Source organism: Euleptes europaea, chromosome 3, assembly GCF_029931775.1.
Source record: "Euleptes europaea isolate rEulEur1 chromosome 3, rEulEur1.hap1, whole genome shotgun sequence".
Taxonomy (NCBI): domain Eukaryota; kingdom Metazoa; phylum Chordata; class Lepidosauria; order Squamata; family Sphaerodactylidae; genus Euleptes; species Euleptes europaea.
Window position 1 is genome coordinate 20933234 of NC_079314.1, and position 18271 is coordinate 20951504.

The following is an 18271-nucleotide window of genomic DNA, read 5'->3' on the forward strand; positions in this document are numbered from 1 at the left end:
TTTCTGGTATTCAGGATGTTTTGTTTCAATTGTGAAGGAAGGTTTGACACTGGTATTTAACCAGACGACGCACCATTTCTGTCGCTTATGAACTATTACTTGGAAGCAAACCATCTGGATATTCACCTGGGGGCATGGCTTCTCCTCGCTTAAAAGAAATTATGCTGAGAAGGTGTTTGTGGAAAGGGGGGAAGTGGTAGAAACAGGAAATTGCAGCAGTTGAGAGTACATAAAATGCAGGTGTGTTGTTGTGGGAAGATATTAAACTAATGTGACTTTGTCACCTGTGAAAATTCTGCGTTGGAACTGTAATTGTGAATCTGCTGCTCACATGAAACTGCCTTACACTGAATCAGACCATTGGTCCATCGAGGTCAGTATTGTCTACTCAGAGTGGCAGAGGCTTTACAGGGTCTCAGGCAGAGTTCTTTCCCATCCCCTGCTGCCTGGTCCTTTTAACTAGAGATGTCAGGGATTGAACCTGCGTGGGACCTTCTGCGTGAACACACATGAAGCTGCCTTCTGCTGAATCAGACCCTTGGTCCATTGAAGTCAGCAGTGTGTACTCAGACCGGCAGTGGCTCTCCAGGGTCTCAGGCAGAGGTCTTTCCCATCACCTACTTGCCTAGTCCCTTTAACTGGAGATGCCGGAGATTGAACCTGGGACATTCTGCATGTCATGCAGATGCTCTACCACTGAACCGCAGCCCCTCCCAAGCCACTTGCTGTAGTTCTAGACATCGAACCCTACAACCAGATGTTTTACATGGATGCACTGCCCGTCAGCCACAGAACCTTCCAGCCTTCCCCCAGCAGCCCCGAGATCTTCCAAAAGCTGATGATGGAGGTTGTAGGACCTGCGTAGACCAAAAGCCATATGGCAACACATTTACATGGCTACCTCCCCTGATATTAAAAGCATAGATTACCTACCTGTGTCTGAACTCCAATACAATTTTAAGTAGAAATTGTCAACAATGTTGTCTTCTGTCCACTTTTAAAAGTTTGAATTTGTCTTTTATACAGTTCAGAAACTTCCTTTCCCTGAAACAGAAACATTTTGCATTTATATAAAACTAATTCATATTAATGTTTTTCATGTTCCCAACAAGCATTGCATAAGCTTTGTGTTATGGAAGGCAGAAAGTATTCCTTTCCGCTTAGAGTCATTAAGATATTTTATCTGATCTTCTAATTCCCCTGAAAAGCAAAGTCCACTCCTTCAGTGTATTTTTGTTTGACAGCTTGCCAATTTCTGCTGTCTCCAGTAACTATTCTGTTCAAGGTTCCTCCATGGATTTCCATCGCCTAGCATATTTTGTTTTGCTTTTTGCTGCTTAGGTTCGCCAACCATCCTGGAGGAAAAAAAATGTCCCTTACAGGTGTAATGAGATGTTATTTCCCAAGTGAGGTGGTGGTTTTACCTTGTGCCATGAAAAACTTTGGCTGCCCATCTCCGTACGTTAAGCCCCTTATTAAAGGGACAGGACATTTTTTCCTTCCAGGCCTGCTTGCGATCCTGTTGCTGCTACGAACAAAGGTCTGCAAAATCAGTTTGATCTAGAGTTAGAAGAAGAAGAGGAGTTGGTTTTTATATGCCGGCTTTCTCTACCACGTAAGGGAGAATCAAACCGGCTTACAATCACCTTCCCTTCCCCTCCCCACAACAGACACCCTGTGAGGTGGGTGGGGCTGAGAGCTGTGATTAGCCCAAGGTCACCCAGCTGGCTTCATGTGGAGGAGTGGGGAAACAAATCTGGTTCACCAGATTAGTGTCCGCTGCTCATGTGGAGGAGTGGGGAATCAAACCCGGTTCTCCAGATCAGAGTCTAGCGCTCCAAACCACTACACCACGCTGGTTCCCATAATTCTTCTGTATAGGCGCGAGGATCTTGCCTGGATGCACGTGGGCGGAAAAATCCCATTCACCCCTCCCCTTGTTGAGTGTTCCTCTGGCTTCCTCTTTGCCTTGTCCCCAGCCCTAACCTGGGTGGCCCAGGCTAGCCGGATCTCGAAAGCTAGGCAGCGTAAGGCTCATTCAGTTCTTAGATGGGAGACCACCAAGCAAGTGAAGGAAGGGCCATGGCTCAGTGGTAGAGCATCTGCTTGGCATGCAGAAGGTCCCAGGCTCAATCCCCAGCACCTCCAGTTAAAGGGACTAGGAAAGTAGGTGATGTGAAAGACCTCAGCCTGACATCCTGGAGAGCCTCTGCCAGTCTGAGTAGACAATACTGACTTTGATGGACCAAGAGTCTGATTCAGTAGAAGGCAGCTTCATGTGCACCTGTATAGACTCTACGTCATCTCTGAACCAGAAAGTAGGCAGTTGGTTCTGCGACATCAGCGTTTGTGCAGGCCGATAAGTTTTTGGGGAGAGAATTTCAAATTCTTTATTATTATTATTTTTTGGCAAATCCCGAGGCTTCTCAATGTCAGCTGTTGCCCCATTGCACTGGTTTTGCAATGCCTTTGGATATTAAATACAGTGATCAAAGTTGATGGGGAAAACTTGTATCTGGTTTAATTGTGTTACAGATTTTACAGCTGATAAAACGAAACCTAGAGCTTTAGCCTGGAGGTGTGCTGACTTCCATCTTGTATGGTGGTCTTTATTGCATTGATTTACTTCTATTATGTACACACTTGTGTGTATTTAACCTGCATACCTGATCTGTGGTATGTGATCCTGAGAGTTCTTTCTTTTTGTTGAGCGTGAAGAGTGGATTGTCCTTTGCAAGGATACCAGGAAGCATTAGGAACCCTGTGTCACAGAGGGGTAAGCTGCAGTACTACTGTCCAAGCTTTGCTGAAGTCCTGAGTTTGATCCCAACGAAAGTTGGTTTCAGGTAGTTGGCTCAAGGTTGACTCTGCCTTCCATCCTTCCGAGGTTGGTAAAATGAGTACCCAGCTTGCTGGGGGTCAAGTGTAGACAGCTGGGGAAGGCAGTGGCAAACCACCCGTGAACATAGTCTGCCTAGTAGTGTCATGATGTGTTGTCACCCCACGGGTCATTAATAGGGTTGCAAACCTCCATGTGGTGGCTAGCGATCTGCAATTACAACTGACCTCCAGCCGATAGAGATCAGTTCAACTGGAGAAAATGGCCGCTTTGGCAATTGGACTCTATGGGGTTGAAGTCCCTCCCCCCTCTCCAAACTCTGCCCTCCTCATGCTCCGCCCCCAAAATCTCCAGGTATTTTCCAGACCGGAGCTGGCAACCCTAGTCACATGAACACATGAAGCTGCCTTACACTGAATTAGACCCTTGTCCCATCAAGGTCAGTATTGTCTACTCAGACCGGCAGCGGCTCTCCAGGGTCTCAGGCAGAGGTCGTTCGCATCACCTACTTGCCTGGTCCCTTTAACTGGAGATGCCAGGGATTGAACTTGGGACCTTCTGCATGCCAAAGCAGAGGCTCTACCACTGAACCACAGTCCCTCCCCTCGTTAATGACCCGGTGTTTGCACAGGGGACTACCTTTACCTTTTTAAGAGTGCAGTGTCCCTTTCAAGAATTTCAGTAAGCATTAAGTTGGCTGCTAGGGATTGGCTAGTGTATTTCCAGTAGATCACAGTCCTTCTTCCGATTCCCCTTGCATTAGCCCATTGTTCTTTCTCCCTGGCTTTTGTGTCCCATTCTTCCAGGAGCAGCATGCATGATTCTTCCCCCCTTCCCCCAAAAAATACTTTAGTGTGGCAACAGCCCTGTGAGGCAGGTTAGAACGAGAATGAGTGAGTGGCCCAAGTTCACTTCGGGAGCTTCACGGCTAAGTGAGAATTTGAGCCCGGGTCTCCAAGTCCAGCAGTGGAACAGCATCGCCACATCGGCTCCGTCGTGTAAACGTCTTTGGAAGAAAGGGCGCACCTTTCCTTTCTGTTCCTTGCAAGTGGAGTGGCCGTAATTGTTGTGCTAGCGCAGTTTCTTGCATGACAGAAAGCGTTACCTAGAAGTAAAGAAAGCCCAGTGATGTATCCCATGATTTCCAGTTGAACTCATTCCACCTAACGGATGTTCTGTTTCTTGCCAGACCCCTCAATTTACTAACATTAGGCTTTTAGCGCTAGGCTGGGAGATTCTCCCCGTCTCCCAGGCTAAAATTTATAGGCTGTTTGTTGAAGCTCAGGGAGAGATTCCGGAGCTTAATTTACTCCTCAACGTATCCCACGATGCCAGAACCTTTTGGTGATATTGACGTTTATTTAATCAGAGACTCTCTTGTATTTCCCCCCCCCCTTCGGAAGAGCATTTAAAGGGATTGGAGCTATTTTCCTGATTTGTAGTGTGTATTTGGTTTGTCCTGAACCATCCAGCGTGTTAACTAGAGATTTTCAGTGCCTTCAAAACACAACTGTGATGTTTGTGGCTGCTAACTGCGCATACACACACCACCCAGCCTGCTCTTCTCAAGGTGAAAACAGCTCCAATATAGAATTTTTCTCGGGTTTCTGTACTGGAGCTGTTTCCACCCAAACCATTTTTCCATCCAACTTTTCCCCACCTTCTTAGTAACCCTGTTAAAGGGACAGGCATAATTTTAGAGTCTTGGTCTGAATTATGCGTTCTTGGAAAGACAAAGCCATTGCAACTTTGTTCCATGTCTCGAGATCCCCTTTGACCCCCTGAATTGCAAAACGACACTTAGTTCTGAGTAACTGAAAAGTCTTGAGTAAGTCTTGGAGAAATGTCTGATTGCGATTTTGCAAAGCCCAGTTAAGGCCAAATTGTTCACTGTTTGGAACATTTTGTCCCCTCAGGAATATGAATTTGCTGGTAATTCAGATTTGTTTTTTTTACTTATGCCTTGAGATGGAATATGTAATTCTCAGCTGTGAATCGGGGCAACAGAGAGATCCTAAGCTGTGGTAAAGGTAACAGCTTGTCTTTGCGCATTGTGCAAGATTCTATGCAAAGGATATCCTTGCATCGTCATGTGGATCGATACAAAAGGTTCTGATAGCTCGGCATTAAGTAAGACCTTTGATATTTCGTATGAAAGTGCTGTCGAGTCGCAGCTGACTTATGGCGACCCCAGCAAGGCGCTTTCAAGGCAAGGGAGAAGCAGAGGTGGTTTGCCATTGCCTTCCTTTGCACAGTCTTCCTTGGTGGTCTCCCTTCCAAGTGCCAACCCTGCTTAACTTCCGAGATCTGACAAGATCGGTCTACATCATGCTGCCTTCCCTCCTGATCCTTTTGATATTGGGGGATGGCATATTGCAAGCGAATAACAAAATTAACTATTTCTATAACATTAAGTTGACAGGACCAATCCACCCTTTTCAGCATCTGAAATCCAGTGTAGGAATCAGTCATTTTGGTGTTATTTAATAATGCTAGCGCCCTGACCTGAATGGCCCAGGCGAGCCCGATCTCATCAGATCTCGGAAGCTAAGCAGGGTCGGCCCTGGTAAGTATTTGGATGGGAGGCTACCAAGGAATTGCAGGGTTGCTATGCAGAAGAAGGCAATGGCAGTCTCTTGCCTTAAAACCCTACGGGGTTGCTGTTAATAGCTGTGACTCGACGGCACTTTACACACACAATAATGCTAGCAGTGGTGCTCTGGTACTATGCACGTTTATAATCTGTGTCTGATAAAGTTGCATTGTATCTTATTTGGGGGAACTTTGTATTCCACTTCTCAGTAAAAAACAAATAAATCCAGACAGTTACAACTTAAAAACTACGAAAGGATACATATTAAAAGTACAATACACTTGCAACACAGCTACATACAAAAAAACTTGGAGAATGCAACCAATAGCAAAATGATAGAAATCAGTTTCAAGGCAAAACCTCTTACTAGAGGAGGAGTGTATGTCATAAGAACATAAGAAAAGCCATGCTGGATCAGACCAAGGCCCATCAAGTCCAGCAGTCTGTTCACACAGTGGCTAACCAGGTGCCTCCAGGAAGTCCACAAACAAGACAACTGCAGCAGCACCATCCTGCCTGTGTTCCACAGCACCTAATATAATAGGCATGCTCCTCTGATCCTGGAGAGAATGGGTTTGTGTCATGACTAGTATCTATTTTCACTAGTAGCCATGAATACCCCTCCAAGAACATGTCTTAAAGCCTTCCAAGTTGGCAGCCATCACCGCACCCTGGGGTAGGGAGCTCCACAATTTGACTATAGGTTGTGTGAAGAAATACTGCCTTTTATCAGTTTTGAATCTCTCACCCTCCAACTTCAGATGACCATGCGTTCTGGTATTATGAGAGAGGGAGAAAAGCTTCTCCCTGTCCACTCTCTCCATACCATGTGTAATTTTAAAGACCTCTATAATGTCCCCTTTAACCGCCTTCTTTCCAAGCTAAACAGCCCTAGGTGTTTTAACTGCTCATAGGGAAGTTGCTCTAGCCCCCTGATCATTTTGGTTGCTCTTATCTGCACCTGCTTAACTACAGTGTGGTGTAGTTGTTTAGAGTGGTGGTTGGGAGCGGTGGACTCTAATCTGGAGAACCGGGTTTGATTCCCCACTCCTCCACATGAGCTACGGAGGCTAATCTGGTGAACTGGATTTGTTTCCCCACTCCTACGCACGAAGCCAGCTGGGTGACCTTGAGCTGGTCTGGTTAGTGCTAATGAAGGTTCGCTGTGACTTTGGACTTGGCAAATGAGAGTGTCAGACTGCAAATGGAAAGTTCAGCCATTCATGAGAGGAGAAAGTAGATGGCCCACCCCAGTCTGCAGTTCATTTCTGATCCTTCAAACCATGGTTTGCCTGTGCCAGGATGTTTGTTTCTGTCGTCAATACTGTTGTGTATGCCGCCTCATGTATTGAGTTGCTCACCAAGATCTAATTCTAATATTTTGTTCTGGAAGAAATGTAGCTCAGTGGTAGAGCATCTGCTCGGCATGCAGAAGGTCCCAGGCTCAATCCCTGGCATCTCCAGTTAAAGGGACTAGGCGAGTAGGTGATGTGAAAGACCTCTGCCTGGAGAGCTGCTGCCTGGAGAGCCGCTACCAGTCTGAGTAGACAATACTGATAGACCAAGGGTCGGTTTCAGTATCAGGCAGCTTCATGTGTGTTACTCCTCAATCCTCCATTTTTATCCCCACAACGACCCTGTGAGGTAGGTGAGGCTTGAGTGTGTGTGACTGGCCCAAGGTCATGTAGCAGATTTCATGGCAGAATGGAGATTAAGTCTTGGGTTTCCCAGTACCTGTTCTCACACTCTAACCACTGCACCACAGTGGCTCTAGTAATTTTACTAGTTGACTACTTTGGATTTCTTGAGTTGTTCTAGAGGCAGGAGGGTCTTCTGTCAAAATAATTATTCCCTAGGCCATGGGTTCTCAACAAGGGGGGAATTCCCCCCCCGGGGGGAATTTTAGGGTTCCAGGGGGGGAATTGGAATCACTATTCAGCAAAGTGCGATGTCCTGTACATTATGTACAATCTGTAAAATTGTAGTTTTTTTTTTTTAGTTAGACTATCTTGGGAAGGGGGAATTATTTTCTGAACAATGGTGAAAGGGGGGAATGGAGCAAAAAAGGTTGAGAACCACTGCCCTAGGCAGTTGAGGGGTGCAGAGTTACTGATAAAAATATCCATTATGCAACAGTGGTAGCTAGCACTTGCATGCAGTTTTCCTGATGATGAAAAAGGAAGAAGTGGTCCTCTTTGACCACCAGAGCAGGTTATAGTGGGCAACAGGGGACCAAAATTCTCAAAAAGCCATGTGCCTCAGCTTATTTTAGCAACCTAACGGTCCCTTGTTACTGCAGAGCTTTTACGCTCGCTCGATTGAACGTCGCTCCTTCAGCGGTGCTAAATGGAAGATGTGATAGCTTACCTTATTCAGGTAGACTTTGTCCATGTGATCTGAAGAGAGTTGACGCACTGCTTCATATGATGTTGGAATGTCCCCAATACGATTCTTATCGCGATCAACGGATTACCCCTATTTTAATCAAATTACCTGCCGCCGTAACAAAAGATAAAATGGTTCCCTTTTTGCTGGTGGACAGAGATCCAAGAACAACAATGGCGGTGGGCAAGTATCTCTCCACCATATTTTCCTTAAAGAAAGAAAGGCTCCCCATTTTACTGCTCAAGACCTTTGGCTCATGGGAGCTTGAAAAAGGAAAGGAATGGGAAAAGCCATGTGGGGGTGAGGGCTGTAGTAGCAGAGGGGAATTGGGCAAGATGGAGTAAGTAAGTGTAGCTGCCTTTGGGAAGGTTGTGGATCAGCAATAAGGCATGTTCTTTGCACGAGAAGGTCCAGGGAGAATCCCTGGCAGCTGAATGAACCTCGAGGGGCAGGGCTGAGAAAGACCTTTGCCTTGGGAGAGACGTCGCGCTAGTCAGTGCTAAGCTGGATGGACCATTGATCTAACGCTAGCTCTCCGTCTTTGTACACAGGGTTGATTTATTTTTAGTATTCTTTGTCAGTGGCTTAACCCAGCGGGTCCCCAGTGTTTTTGACGCTGCAGGGCGCCAATGGGATTTTGAGCAGGAGTGGATCGTGCCCCCCCCCCCCCGGAAACGGCTGCCGCAGGAGATGGGACCAATTGCAGTACCTCTCTCTCCCCACTGCGTAGCCTTGGGAAGCCCTTTCACTTCAATCAGGGGAGCCTTGCACCGGCTCCACCCCCTTCCTGAAAACATTGACAGGCGCCAAGGGAAGTATAGGTGGTCACCACGTCGGGGAACCCTGGCTTAATGTAAAATACTGCCTATTGAGGCGTAATTGGAGAGTTCAATTTCTCATTCTCTTCCAAGGAAGCTTTCTAAGACCTGTAAATTATTTAAAAAGATATTTATCCTCCAAGCGAGGTTTGGCATAGCCAACTGTAAAAGTTCCAAAATGCCAATTTAATTTCTGCTGGCTTTTGTTTAAACCACTTCCTATCTTCCTAACTGGAAGGGATAATGTCCCTACTTGGTTTTCTTCTTATTAATTGATAAGAGATAAGTTTGTTTTGTTTTTTGCATCCTTTTTCAGTGTGTTCCCCTCCCCTTTACAGATCTCGCCAGGTTCTTTAAGTTTAATTTTACATCTTCCAACTGTAGTTTCTAATAATGTTGTTTCCAGCTGGTCTGTTGCTCGGTTGTATTTTAACAAAGCTTCTCTTGCCTCTCTCTCTTTTTAAAAATATCTTAATAGGTTCGATCTATGGATGAATTAAATCATGATTTTCAAGCGCTTGCTCTGGAAGGGAGGGCTATGGGAGAGGTAAGTGAATGTTTGATTTATAAGTGACAGCTGTAGCGTGAACCCAGGTCTGTTGCCAGGCAACCTTGCATCCAGGACACTGGAATGGCCCAGGCCTTCATTTGGAGATGGAGCTGCATAGATGGCGCTGAAGGACCGTTCTTTCGATTAGGAAACAAAATCCTTTTTTGATGGTCTTGGTCCAGTTATGACAGCTTTTGCTGCTGAAAAAAATGTTTTTTTAAAAAATGTGGCTTTAACGTATTTAAAACTATAACAGCCTTAGAATCATAGAACCATAGAGTTGGAAGGGACCTCCAGGGTCATCTAGTCCAACCCCCTGCACAATGCAGGAAATTTACAACTACTTCCCAACCCACACACTCAGTGAACCCACACACCCAGTGAACCCTGCCCAGAGGATATAACAGCTGTTTCTTTCAAGAGCTCCAAGGAGTCTTGGTTCTCCATGTCCAGAGGATGGCAAAAAAAAGAACAACCCTCCAGGATCCCTAGCCAGACTGTCCTGGGGGGGAAATGCTTCCTGGCCCCAAAGTGGCCTTGTAGTTTTTATGGTTTAGAGCCGACTCTGGGCCTGCACAGATTTGAGGGCAAATGATGGTGTGTCACCGGGAGCCTGGCATCTGTCCCAGCTCATTACTACTTTTTTCACTGTTAATGGTTGAAAGGCTTGTGAAAGGTGTGTTTCCCCTGTGCGGCAGATGATAGTATTCTGGAGGGATCCTGGGGGATCCTTGGAAATTTATCGGGGGTTTCTCATCGTGCTCCGACAGAGAGGGCACAGTAATAATCTCTGTTTGATTTTCAACGGTATGGTAATCACGTGGATGTGTGCGGCCATCCAGAATGCACCTTCTGTCCAAATTGCTTTTCACCAGGGGAAGAATTATCCTGGTTGCTAGATGTGTAGACTCCTGCACACCACAGCCAGGGGTCTACGAATTATCCTCTTGTTGAACTATGCAATAAAAAGGGAAGCTGCTAACTGAGACACCGTTAATGTGTTGTAGTATTTTTGTTGATCAATTTCTATTGAACTCCTCTTATCCCAGTAGTTTAATATGAGACGGAATCAACACTTCCTGTGTATGTTATTATTTTTCCTCCTAACTGTTATTTATGTACAGTGAGTTTGTCAGTTTGTCCCTTTCCATAAGCGAGCACCTCTCTTGGGTAAACCTTTCTGCTTCCAAAAACTGCTTGCTGCAGGCAGTGAATTCTTTGCCAGATCTTTTGGGTTTGTTTGCCTTTTACTGAAGTGGCGCAGTAATAGGGTCATTGGTGTCTTTATTTCCAATATCCTGCAATACAGCTTTCATATATTAGACCGATATTTTTTTCACCACTTGGCATTCCCACTAAATATGAAAAAGATGCCGGCCGGGTACTTCCACAAAAATTCAAGCTCTCTGGGGTATAATATCTGTGTAATAACTTCATTCCATTTTCTCTTTTACTGAAATTTAGAGGGGGAAAACTTCATTAACTTTATCCATATTGCCTGTGACAGATTAGTTAACAAATCTGTTTGTTTGCTCCCATTTCCCTCTAGCGGGGATGACCCAAAGCGGCTTACGTCATTGTCCTCTCCTCCATTTCCACACAAGAACCCTATGAGGCAGGTCAGGCTGAGAGAGGGTCACCCAGAGTCACATGTCCACCCAGCAAGCTTCCATGGCAGGGTGGGGATTCCAACCTGGGTCTCGCAGATCATCCTCTGACTCTCTTAACTCAGGGGTGGGGAACCTTTTTTCCGCCAAGGGCCACTTGGATATTTATAACATCATTCGTGGGCCATACAAAATTATCAACTTAAAAATTACCCGACCAAGCCCCAAGCAGACAGCTGCCCCAGATGACCCCCCCCCTCCGGCACAGGCTTGCAGGGAGGCATCCAACTGGTGGCGCACTCACCCACCTGGTGGCACAGGATGGTCTGTTGCACCAGCTGGGTGTAGCCGTCCAGCCACACGCTGGAGTGGCTCCTGCTCCGCATGGTCGGGGCCGGATTCTACAGCCGGCTCCTGCTACCTCCACCTGCAGGGATGAAATGAGGACACACTGGCTAAGAACTCGCCCCCCCCGCGCATTCTGGCCCTGCCCCCTTTAACCCCTCTATTGTCGCCACTTCCGTCCCCAGCCCTCTTGTAGTACAGAGGGAATACGTTTCTCCACGGCCTGGGTGGGAAAGGGTTAATACAGTTTCTTGGGTGGTCCTAGGAGCTCCATAGCTAGCGACTCTTCTGCAAGGGGGAAAAAGGTTCCATTTCTTGGCAGAATTCACATCCGCCTTGAATAGAGGCTATTCCTGCCCGAGAGAGGGGGCGGATCGTCAGTCTTAGATCCTTCTGAGCTAGAGATCTGCCAGGACCCCTGAAGGGCCAGACCAAATGATTTCGCAGGCCTTAAAAGGCCCCTGGGCCTGACGTTCCCCACCCCTGCTCTAACTATTATTATACAACACCGGCTTTCATGCCCATTTCTTTCTCTCTCTCTGTGATCTTTCTGGATCTGAATGGATGGTGATATTTTTCTCTCTTTGAGCCTGATGAATGATGCATATTCAGGAAATGCTGTGTTGAAAACTGGGCGTGGATACTTGTCTGAGGATGTGCTTCTAGAATGGAGGCGTCTGGCCTTGACCATCTTTTATGTCAGCAAATCCGTCCTCCTTTTTAGAAAGGAGAAACCAGAGGCTGGGCAGCAGGAGGGTTGCTTCTACCAGCTGACACCCGCACCGGGCCTCCCTCTGAGGCACACCCGCCCAGCCTCTAGCCTTCAGCTAGGTGAGACCTAACCTGCTAAAAGAGAGCGTCTTCTAACTTAGATACCAGCGCCACACCTCATTTCCAGCAGGTCCAGCAAAGGGTGATCAGCTGGCATTCACAAAACCATGAGCCACCCCTGGAGGATTATGGGAAAACATTGACAAAGGGTGCTTTGGGTACTGCATAGAGAAAGGAGGCAGCAGTGAGGTTCTCCCCCCCCCCCTTTCTCCAAGAGGAACACATCCAGGGCATCTAAAGCTGCTGATTGAATCACGGGAACATCCTACAGTAGTGTGAAGAAACCCTCTGCCACTTACCTTCTTACTAACTGCTTGTCTCCAAGGACCTCATCCTGCAGGGCCAATGGGTTTCTTCCCTTCCAGGGAGAGAGATAACCAGCCCACAACGTTCCTCCACCTAGCGGTGGTGCTTTCAATAAAAGCTTTTGTTGGATGGAATATTTTGGTTGGAGTAGAAGCACATCTTTTTGAAGCCTGTCAAGTCGCCTCTTCTAAATTAAGACAGCTTCGAAATAGAACAGGAGAAGTTCTCAAGTAGGCCGTGGAGTGTGCCAAGGATATCTTCAGAGTGAAGCATCAGCAGAAGGCAGCATTTTTTTTAAACTACTATCATTCCTTCTCCACAATTGGATTTTTTTGGCTGTATGTAACCTTGCTAAATTGGTCCCATCGCATGGTGGGACCGTGTGGATGTTAAAAGCGAAATGCGAGTTGACGCGCACGTGCCGGGCAATAGAGATCTAAATTAAAAGTCACTTTCCCCTCTCTTTTTTACAAAATATTCTTTTCTCGACTTAAAAAGAACTTTGAGGTCTTACACCCCTGCTGGAGAGATCATCCAATCTGGCATTAATAGCTACCTTGTTAGGCCAAGTATTCCTATATAAACCTATATAAACAGAAAGAAAAGCTAGGGATAAAGAAATGGAAGAACTGAAAAAGGAACCTTAGAAAGAACAGGGCTGAAAGCAGAGATGGTTTCCCTGCAGAGTTGTTCTAAAGAACAAGTATGAAAGTTTTCTAAGGGACATAGGTGATACGGGAGGAGTCCAAAGTGCTTTCCGATACAGATGTGGCCATCTTCTTGCTGGTCTCTGGTTTCAAAAATTACATTTCAATAAATCGGAAATCCAGGAGAGGGGGGCGGATCCCAAGATTCATTTTCAGGGCATGTTCAGCAAACCAATGGAGAAGTCCTGGCGTAAAAGTGCCGGCCGCATTCCCAAAATGCTCAAACGTTCCCGTTGTCCCAAACAGCAATCACACAGTGGTCCTCAGCTGTGTTTTCCTCTGAAATCCATTGAAGGCATATCGCTTTGGCTTCCTGCCCGTTATGAAGTCCTAAAAAAGTAAGAATAAAGGCAACCCTTTTGAACAGAGGAGCCCCGTGGTGCGGAGTGGTAAGCTGCAGTATTGCAATCCAAGCTCTGCCTGTGACCTGAGTTCGATCCCGACTGAAGTTGGTTTCAGGGAGCCGGCTCAAGGTCGACTCAGCCTTCTATGGGTCAGTAATGACCTGGTGCTTGCACAGGGGACTTCCTTTACCTTTTTGAACACTAGTGCACGGAAGGTCAGCTCTCTGAACGTAAAAATGGCAGAGGAGTGGGAAAGCACTGCACAGGATCTCCGTCGTTCAGGTCTTTAACTCTTCAAAGATCGTGATTTGAAGGCCTTCAGTACCGGCTAAAAAAGGGGGGGCGCTGACATAGGGGGCTTTGATGAGGGATATGTATGTGTGGCAGAGCTTGCAGCAGCAAAACTTAGGAACAAACACTTTAAAAGTTTTGAAGATAGGCCCTACACCATTCATTAGGTGTCTTTGTGGAATTAGAAAGAGCCCAGGTCATCGCTGGGACCTGTTTGCTTTTCAGTAGAATCATAGAGTTGGAAGGGACTAATCTGGTGACCTGAATTTGTTTCCCCACTCCTACACATGAAGCCAGCTGAGTGACCTTGAGCTAGTCATGCTCTCTCAGCCCTGCCCACCTCACAGGGTGTCTGTTGTGGGGAGGGGAAGGGAAGGAGATTGTAAGCCGGTTTGATTGTTCCTTAAGTGGCCAGGAAAGTCGGCATATAACCAATTCTCCTTCTTCAAGTGAGCTATGGCTTACGGAAGCTCACACCCTGCCAGAAATTTTGTTAGTCTTTAAGGTGCTTCTGGACTCTTGCTCTTTTCTAAAACAATCTGGGTATAAAGAAATCCATTTTTAGTAACTTGAAAATACCCACGTGCCAAAAATACTTGGAAAACGGTTTCTGATTGTTGAATTGGCTTTAGGTGTCCAAGCTTGTCCTGTGACTACTGATCATTAGATGCCAAAAGATGCTGGGTCATTGCTGTGTGATCACTGGATAAGTGGTCTGAAATCTAGCGGGAGACATCTTGGCCAGCCGTGCCATGGCGTGGTTCTCCACAAGGACTCTTTGCACCTGAGCTGGCCAATCCCACACAAGCCACTCCTCTTCAGTGCACATGCCAGGCCCACGTCGGACTGGGGAAGGCATGCGCACAGGGGGAGATCTTACAGCTGGCCCTACTGGGTTGGGAAGGGGCAGGCAGATTGGCTGTTTGATCCCCCTCAAGCCTGTTACTGAGTTAGCGATAGTGGGCTGGATCCGGCACAGCGTACATCAGTGGTTCCCAAACTTTTCAGGCCACCGCCCCCTTGATTCCACAAACTCAACCCCAGAGTCCCTTACCTATCCTATAAAAAGGATTATTCAAAATAGGGGTTTGTATGACTCACTAAAGAAGATAATAACAATAAAATTTCAAAAGAGTAACAATTAATTGCACATCTATTCAAAATCAAATTAAAACTTTTTAGCCCTGTACCGATCCAGTGGTACCAGCTCTTCAAAGTCTGGAAAAAAATTCTGATAGTTTCCACCAAATTTGCCGGCATGGTGCCATAGCTTGATCTATTGTAAATTAGTGAACAATACAGTTGAAGGGGCCCACTTCTAGCACCCCCCTACTACCCTCTTGCCTCTTAGTGCCCCCCTAGGTAATCTCACCACCCCCCAGGGGGTGGTACTGCCCACTTTGGGAACCACTGGTGTACATACAGGTGCAAGGACCTCCGCTCGTGGAGCAGGACTGACATTTATTCAGTAGTTTGGTAAATGTGTACCCTGCCCTTTTCTCATTGTGGGACCCAAAGCAGCTTAGGTCCTTTTCTTTTAATCTCACACCATCTCCGTGAGGTGAGTTACGCTCGAGAGTGGGTGTGACTGGCTCAAGGTCATCTGGCGAACCTCCGTAGCAGAGTGGGGATTCGAACCTGGGTCAGCCAGTTACAAGTCCATCACTCCGACCCTTACACCACACTGGCTGGTCACTCCCATGGCTTCTTCCCCCTCCCATGCCAACTCAACCCCCCCCCCCCCAAATCCCGTTCCTGGGCACTTCTTGCTGCAGCAGAACCACTGTGCCGGATCCAACCCACCGCCTTGTTGTTTTACATGGCACTTATTTTATTTACGGGTTGAATATCCCTTATCCGAACTGCTTGGGACCAGAAGTGGTCCGTATTTCGGATCTTTCCCTATATCGGAATATTTTGGAATTTTTGCATATACATAATGAGATATCTTGGGGGATGGAACCCATCTTCCTTTTATGTCTTATGTACACTTTATACACATAGCCTGAACGTAATTTTGAACCATGTTTTGAATAATTTTGTGTACATTGAACCATCAGAAAGCAAAGGTGTAACTATCACACCAGAATCCCTGTATCAGCTGTTAAACAAGAGCAACAACCAAACTTACTAACAACGGCAGGCTTTCAGTCTCCACCTACAACGCAATGCACACTGTATTTCATTTTTTTAGGCAAGAGGCAACATTGAAAGCAGGCAGCACGGATCTGCCTGCATGCCGGCTTAAGGGGTCCGGTTTTTGGATCAGTGTGGATATGGGATGTCCGGATAAGGGATACTCTGCCTGTATTGATTTTTATTCAGCATGTTGCAGAAGAGCAGTTGGGAACCGTTCTGACAACGGTTAACGCCTTGCATTCCCCTTTTTAAAATTTACCTATATATTTTTTTCTATTATTTTACAGCAGCTTTTGCCAGGCAAAAAATTTTGGGAGTCGGATGATACCAGCAAAGATGGACCAAAAGGAATATTTCTGGGCGATCAGTGGAGAGACAGCGCTTGGGGACCATCAGGTACTTCACGTTCTGTCCCTTCTTAGCTAGATCTCACTCTTCTTCACTGCTCCCGCCGGCATTCTTGTACTTCGCATCAGGAACATTGCGCAGAAGAGGTAAAGGATACCTCCCCGCAAAATTCTGTAGTCTTGTTGAATAGGCTGCACTCGAGAGGGACTGGAGAGCCAGGACATGACCCGGATAGCTCCAGGCTAGTCTGATCTCGTCAGACCTCAGAAGCTAAGCTGGGTCGACCCTGGCTGGTATTTGGATGGGCAACCTCCAAGGAACACCAGGGTCGTGACGTGGAGGCAGGCAACGGCAAACCACCTCCGAACGTCTCTTGCCTTGAAACCCCCACCAGGGATCACCGTAAGTCAGATGTGACTTGACGGCACACACAAAAAAGAGAGAGCCAGGAACTAGGCTGGCCGTGGCCATGTTGGCATGTGCGCACAGTACTCGGGTCTTTCTGCCTTATTGGCAAAACAGATCTATGCACAAAACTGTTAGGGTGGCCAGGGAACACTCTGCACAGCATCCTCAGGATTCTTGGGTCTCCAGATCGTGGCAGTGTTGGTGGCAGGAGAGAAGGGTGAGCGGTTACACTGTGTGGGATTACCCGTTGGCCGCTGTTTATAGGGCTGCTCTCATGGCCTCCGTCTTCCATCAGTTACCACATTTTTATTTGGATTCCACTGGGTTGGATCTTGTGGGTCCGTTCTACTAATGATAGTGCTCTGCTGGGGGGGGGTCGCTTGTCCCCTGCATGAGGATCTTCACATTGGTAGAAGGTGGAAACGGGCAGTGCCACCTTCAGTGGAGCATGTTCAGTGGAACAAGCCTTTGGTTCCAGAAGTCGGTAGTTAACCTTTGCTAATTTTAAAGCTTTTCTGAATAGGTCAGCAAGAGTTGACCATCAGAAGACAGTATCTTCACCATCAGAACACAATTTCTTCTCCCCGAATGCGAGCATTTGAGAGCAAGAGACCAGTCCCGGGTTTCCCTTTCCAGCAGAAAGTCACTCCAGGTTAGCAAGCAGATAAAAATTAATCCGATGTTGCAGGAAAGGACCCCTCGGCTCACTTCTTGATATGCTTCTCTTGTCAGATGACAGCGACGTAGCCTGCTAAGCCATGAGCATGTGTGTTTGTGTGATATTTTTTGTTGCAGATCATTCTGTTTCCCAGCCAATCATGGTTCAGAGAAGGCCCGGTCAGGGCTTTCACGTAAATAACGAGGTGAACTCAGTGCTGTCCCCACGATCAGAAAGCGGCGGGCTTGGAGTTAGCATGGTGGAGTATGTGTTGAGCTCATCCCCCGGGGATTCCTGTCTCAGAAAAGGAGGATTTGTAAGTACCTCTGACGATATCTGGCATCGTCATCTCCAAAATCACTTGTGCTTCCTATCCAAATGTATCATTGCTATATTTTAAGCCTAGTAGCAGAGCCTATCACGTTTGGGACGCCAAAGAGCTGATTCTGATAAAGGAAAGCTTATTTCTGTGTAATCTGCTTTGAGTCCCAGCAAGAAAGGCAGACTATAAATGACGTAAATTATTTATTTATTTATTTATTTGCAGGGGGGCTAATATACATGTATCTTATTGCTTAGTTCGGTGGTTCTCAATCAGTGTTATGTGGAAGTAGTATAGGTGGGACTCAGGGTTTTCGTAACAGTTGCTAAGAATTCACTCTCCTTCAGTCCTCATGTCCACCTGCAAGGGTGACGTTCTGTCTCCTGCCTACCAGCCTTACCTGTCAGAGATCATCCATTTGTGACCTTTGGACATGCTCGTAGTAACTGGCCACTCGGTATTTCTCCTAATCCCTCTGTTCCTTTTGCCCGCAAGCGTCTGTTATGTGCTGCATTCTTCTGACCTTAGCAGCTAAGGATTATCTGTTGTGCTCGTGCAATTTTTTATGTCCTTAAAACTTACCATAAGTCCTAAATACGATAAGAGAATGCCATAAACGTATGAATGTCCTTCTTGACTCAGCCTTCCATCCTTCCAAGGACGTTGAAATGAGTTCCCCCAGCTTGCTGGGGGTAAAGTGGAGGTGATTGGGGAAGGCCACGGCAAACCACCCCATAAACAGAGTCTGCCTAGTAAATGTCGGGATGTGATGTCAGTAAT

The 18271-nt window shown here is 46.7% G+C and overlaps 1 protein-coding gene across 1 annotated transcript in view; it reads left to right on the forward strand.

Annotated features, from left to right (window-relative positions):
- PUM1 (pumilio RNA binding family member 1) overlaps nucleotides 1–18271 on the forward strand; it is a 96980-nt gene that overhangs the window by 26452 nt on the left and 52257 nt on the right. Inside the window, exons 3-5 of the mRNA XM_056846025.1 lie at nucleotides 9114–9182; nucleotides 16043–16151; nucleotides 17307–17485. Coding sequence (XP_056702003.1) covers nucleotides 9114–9182; nucleotides 16043–16151; nucleotides 17307–17485 — 357 coding nt within the window. The remainder of the gene's footprint in view (nucleotides 1–9113; nucleotides 9183–16042; nucleotides 16152–17306; nucleotides 17486–18271) is intronic.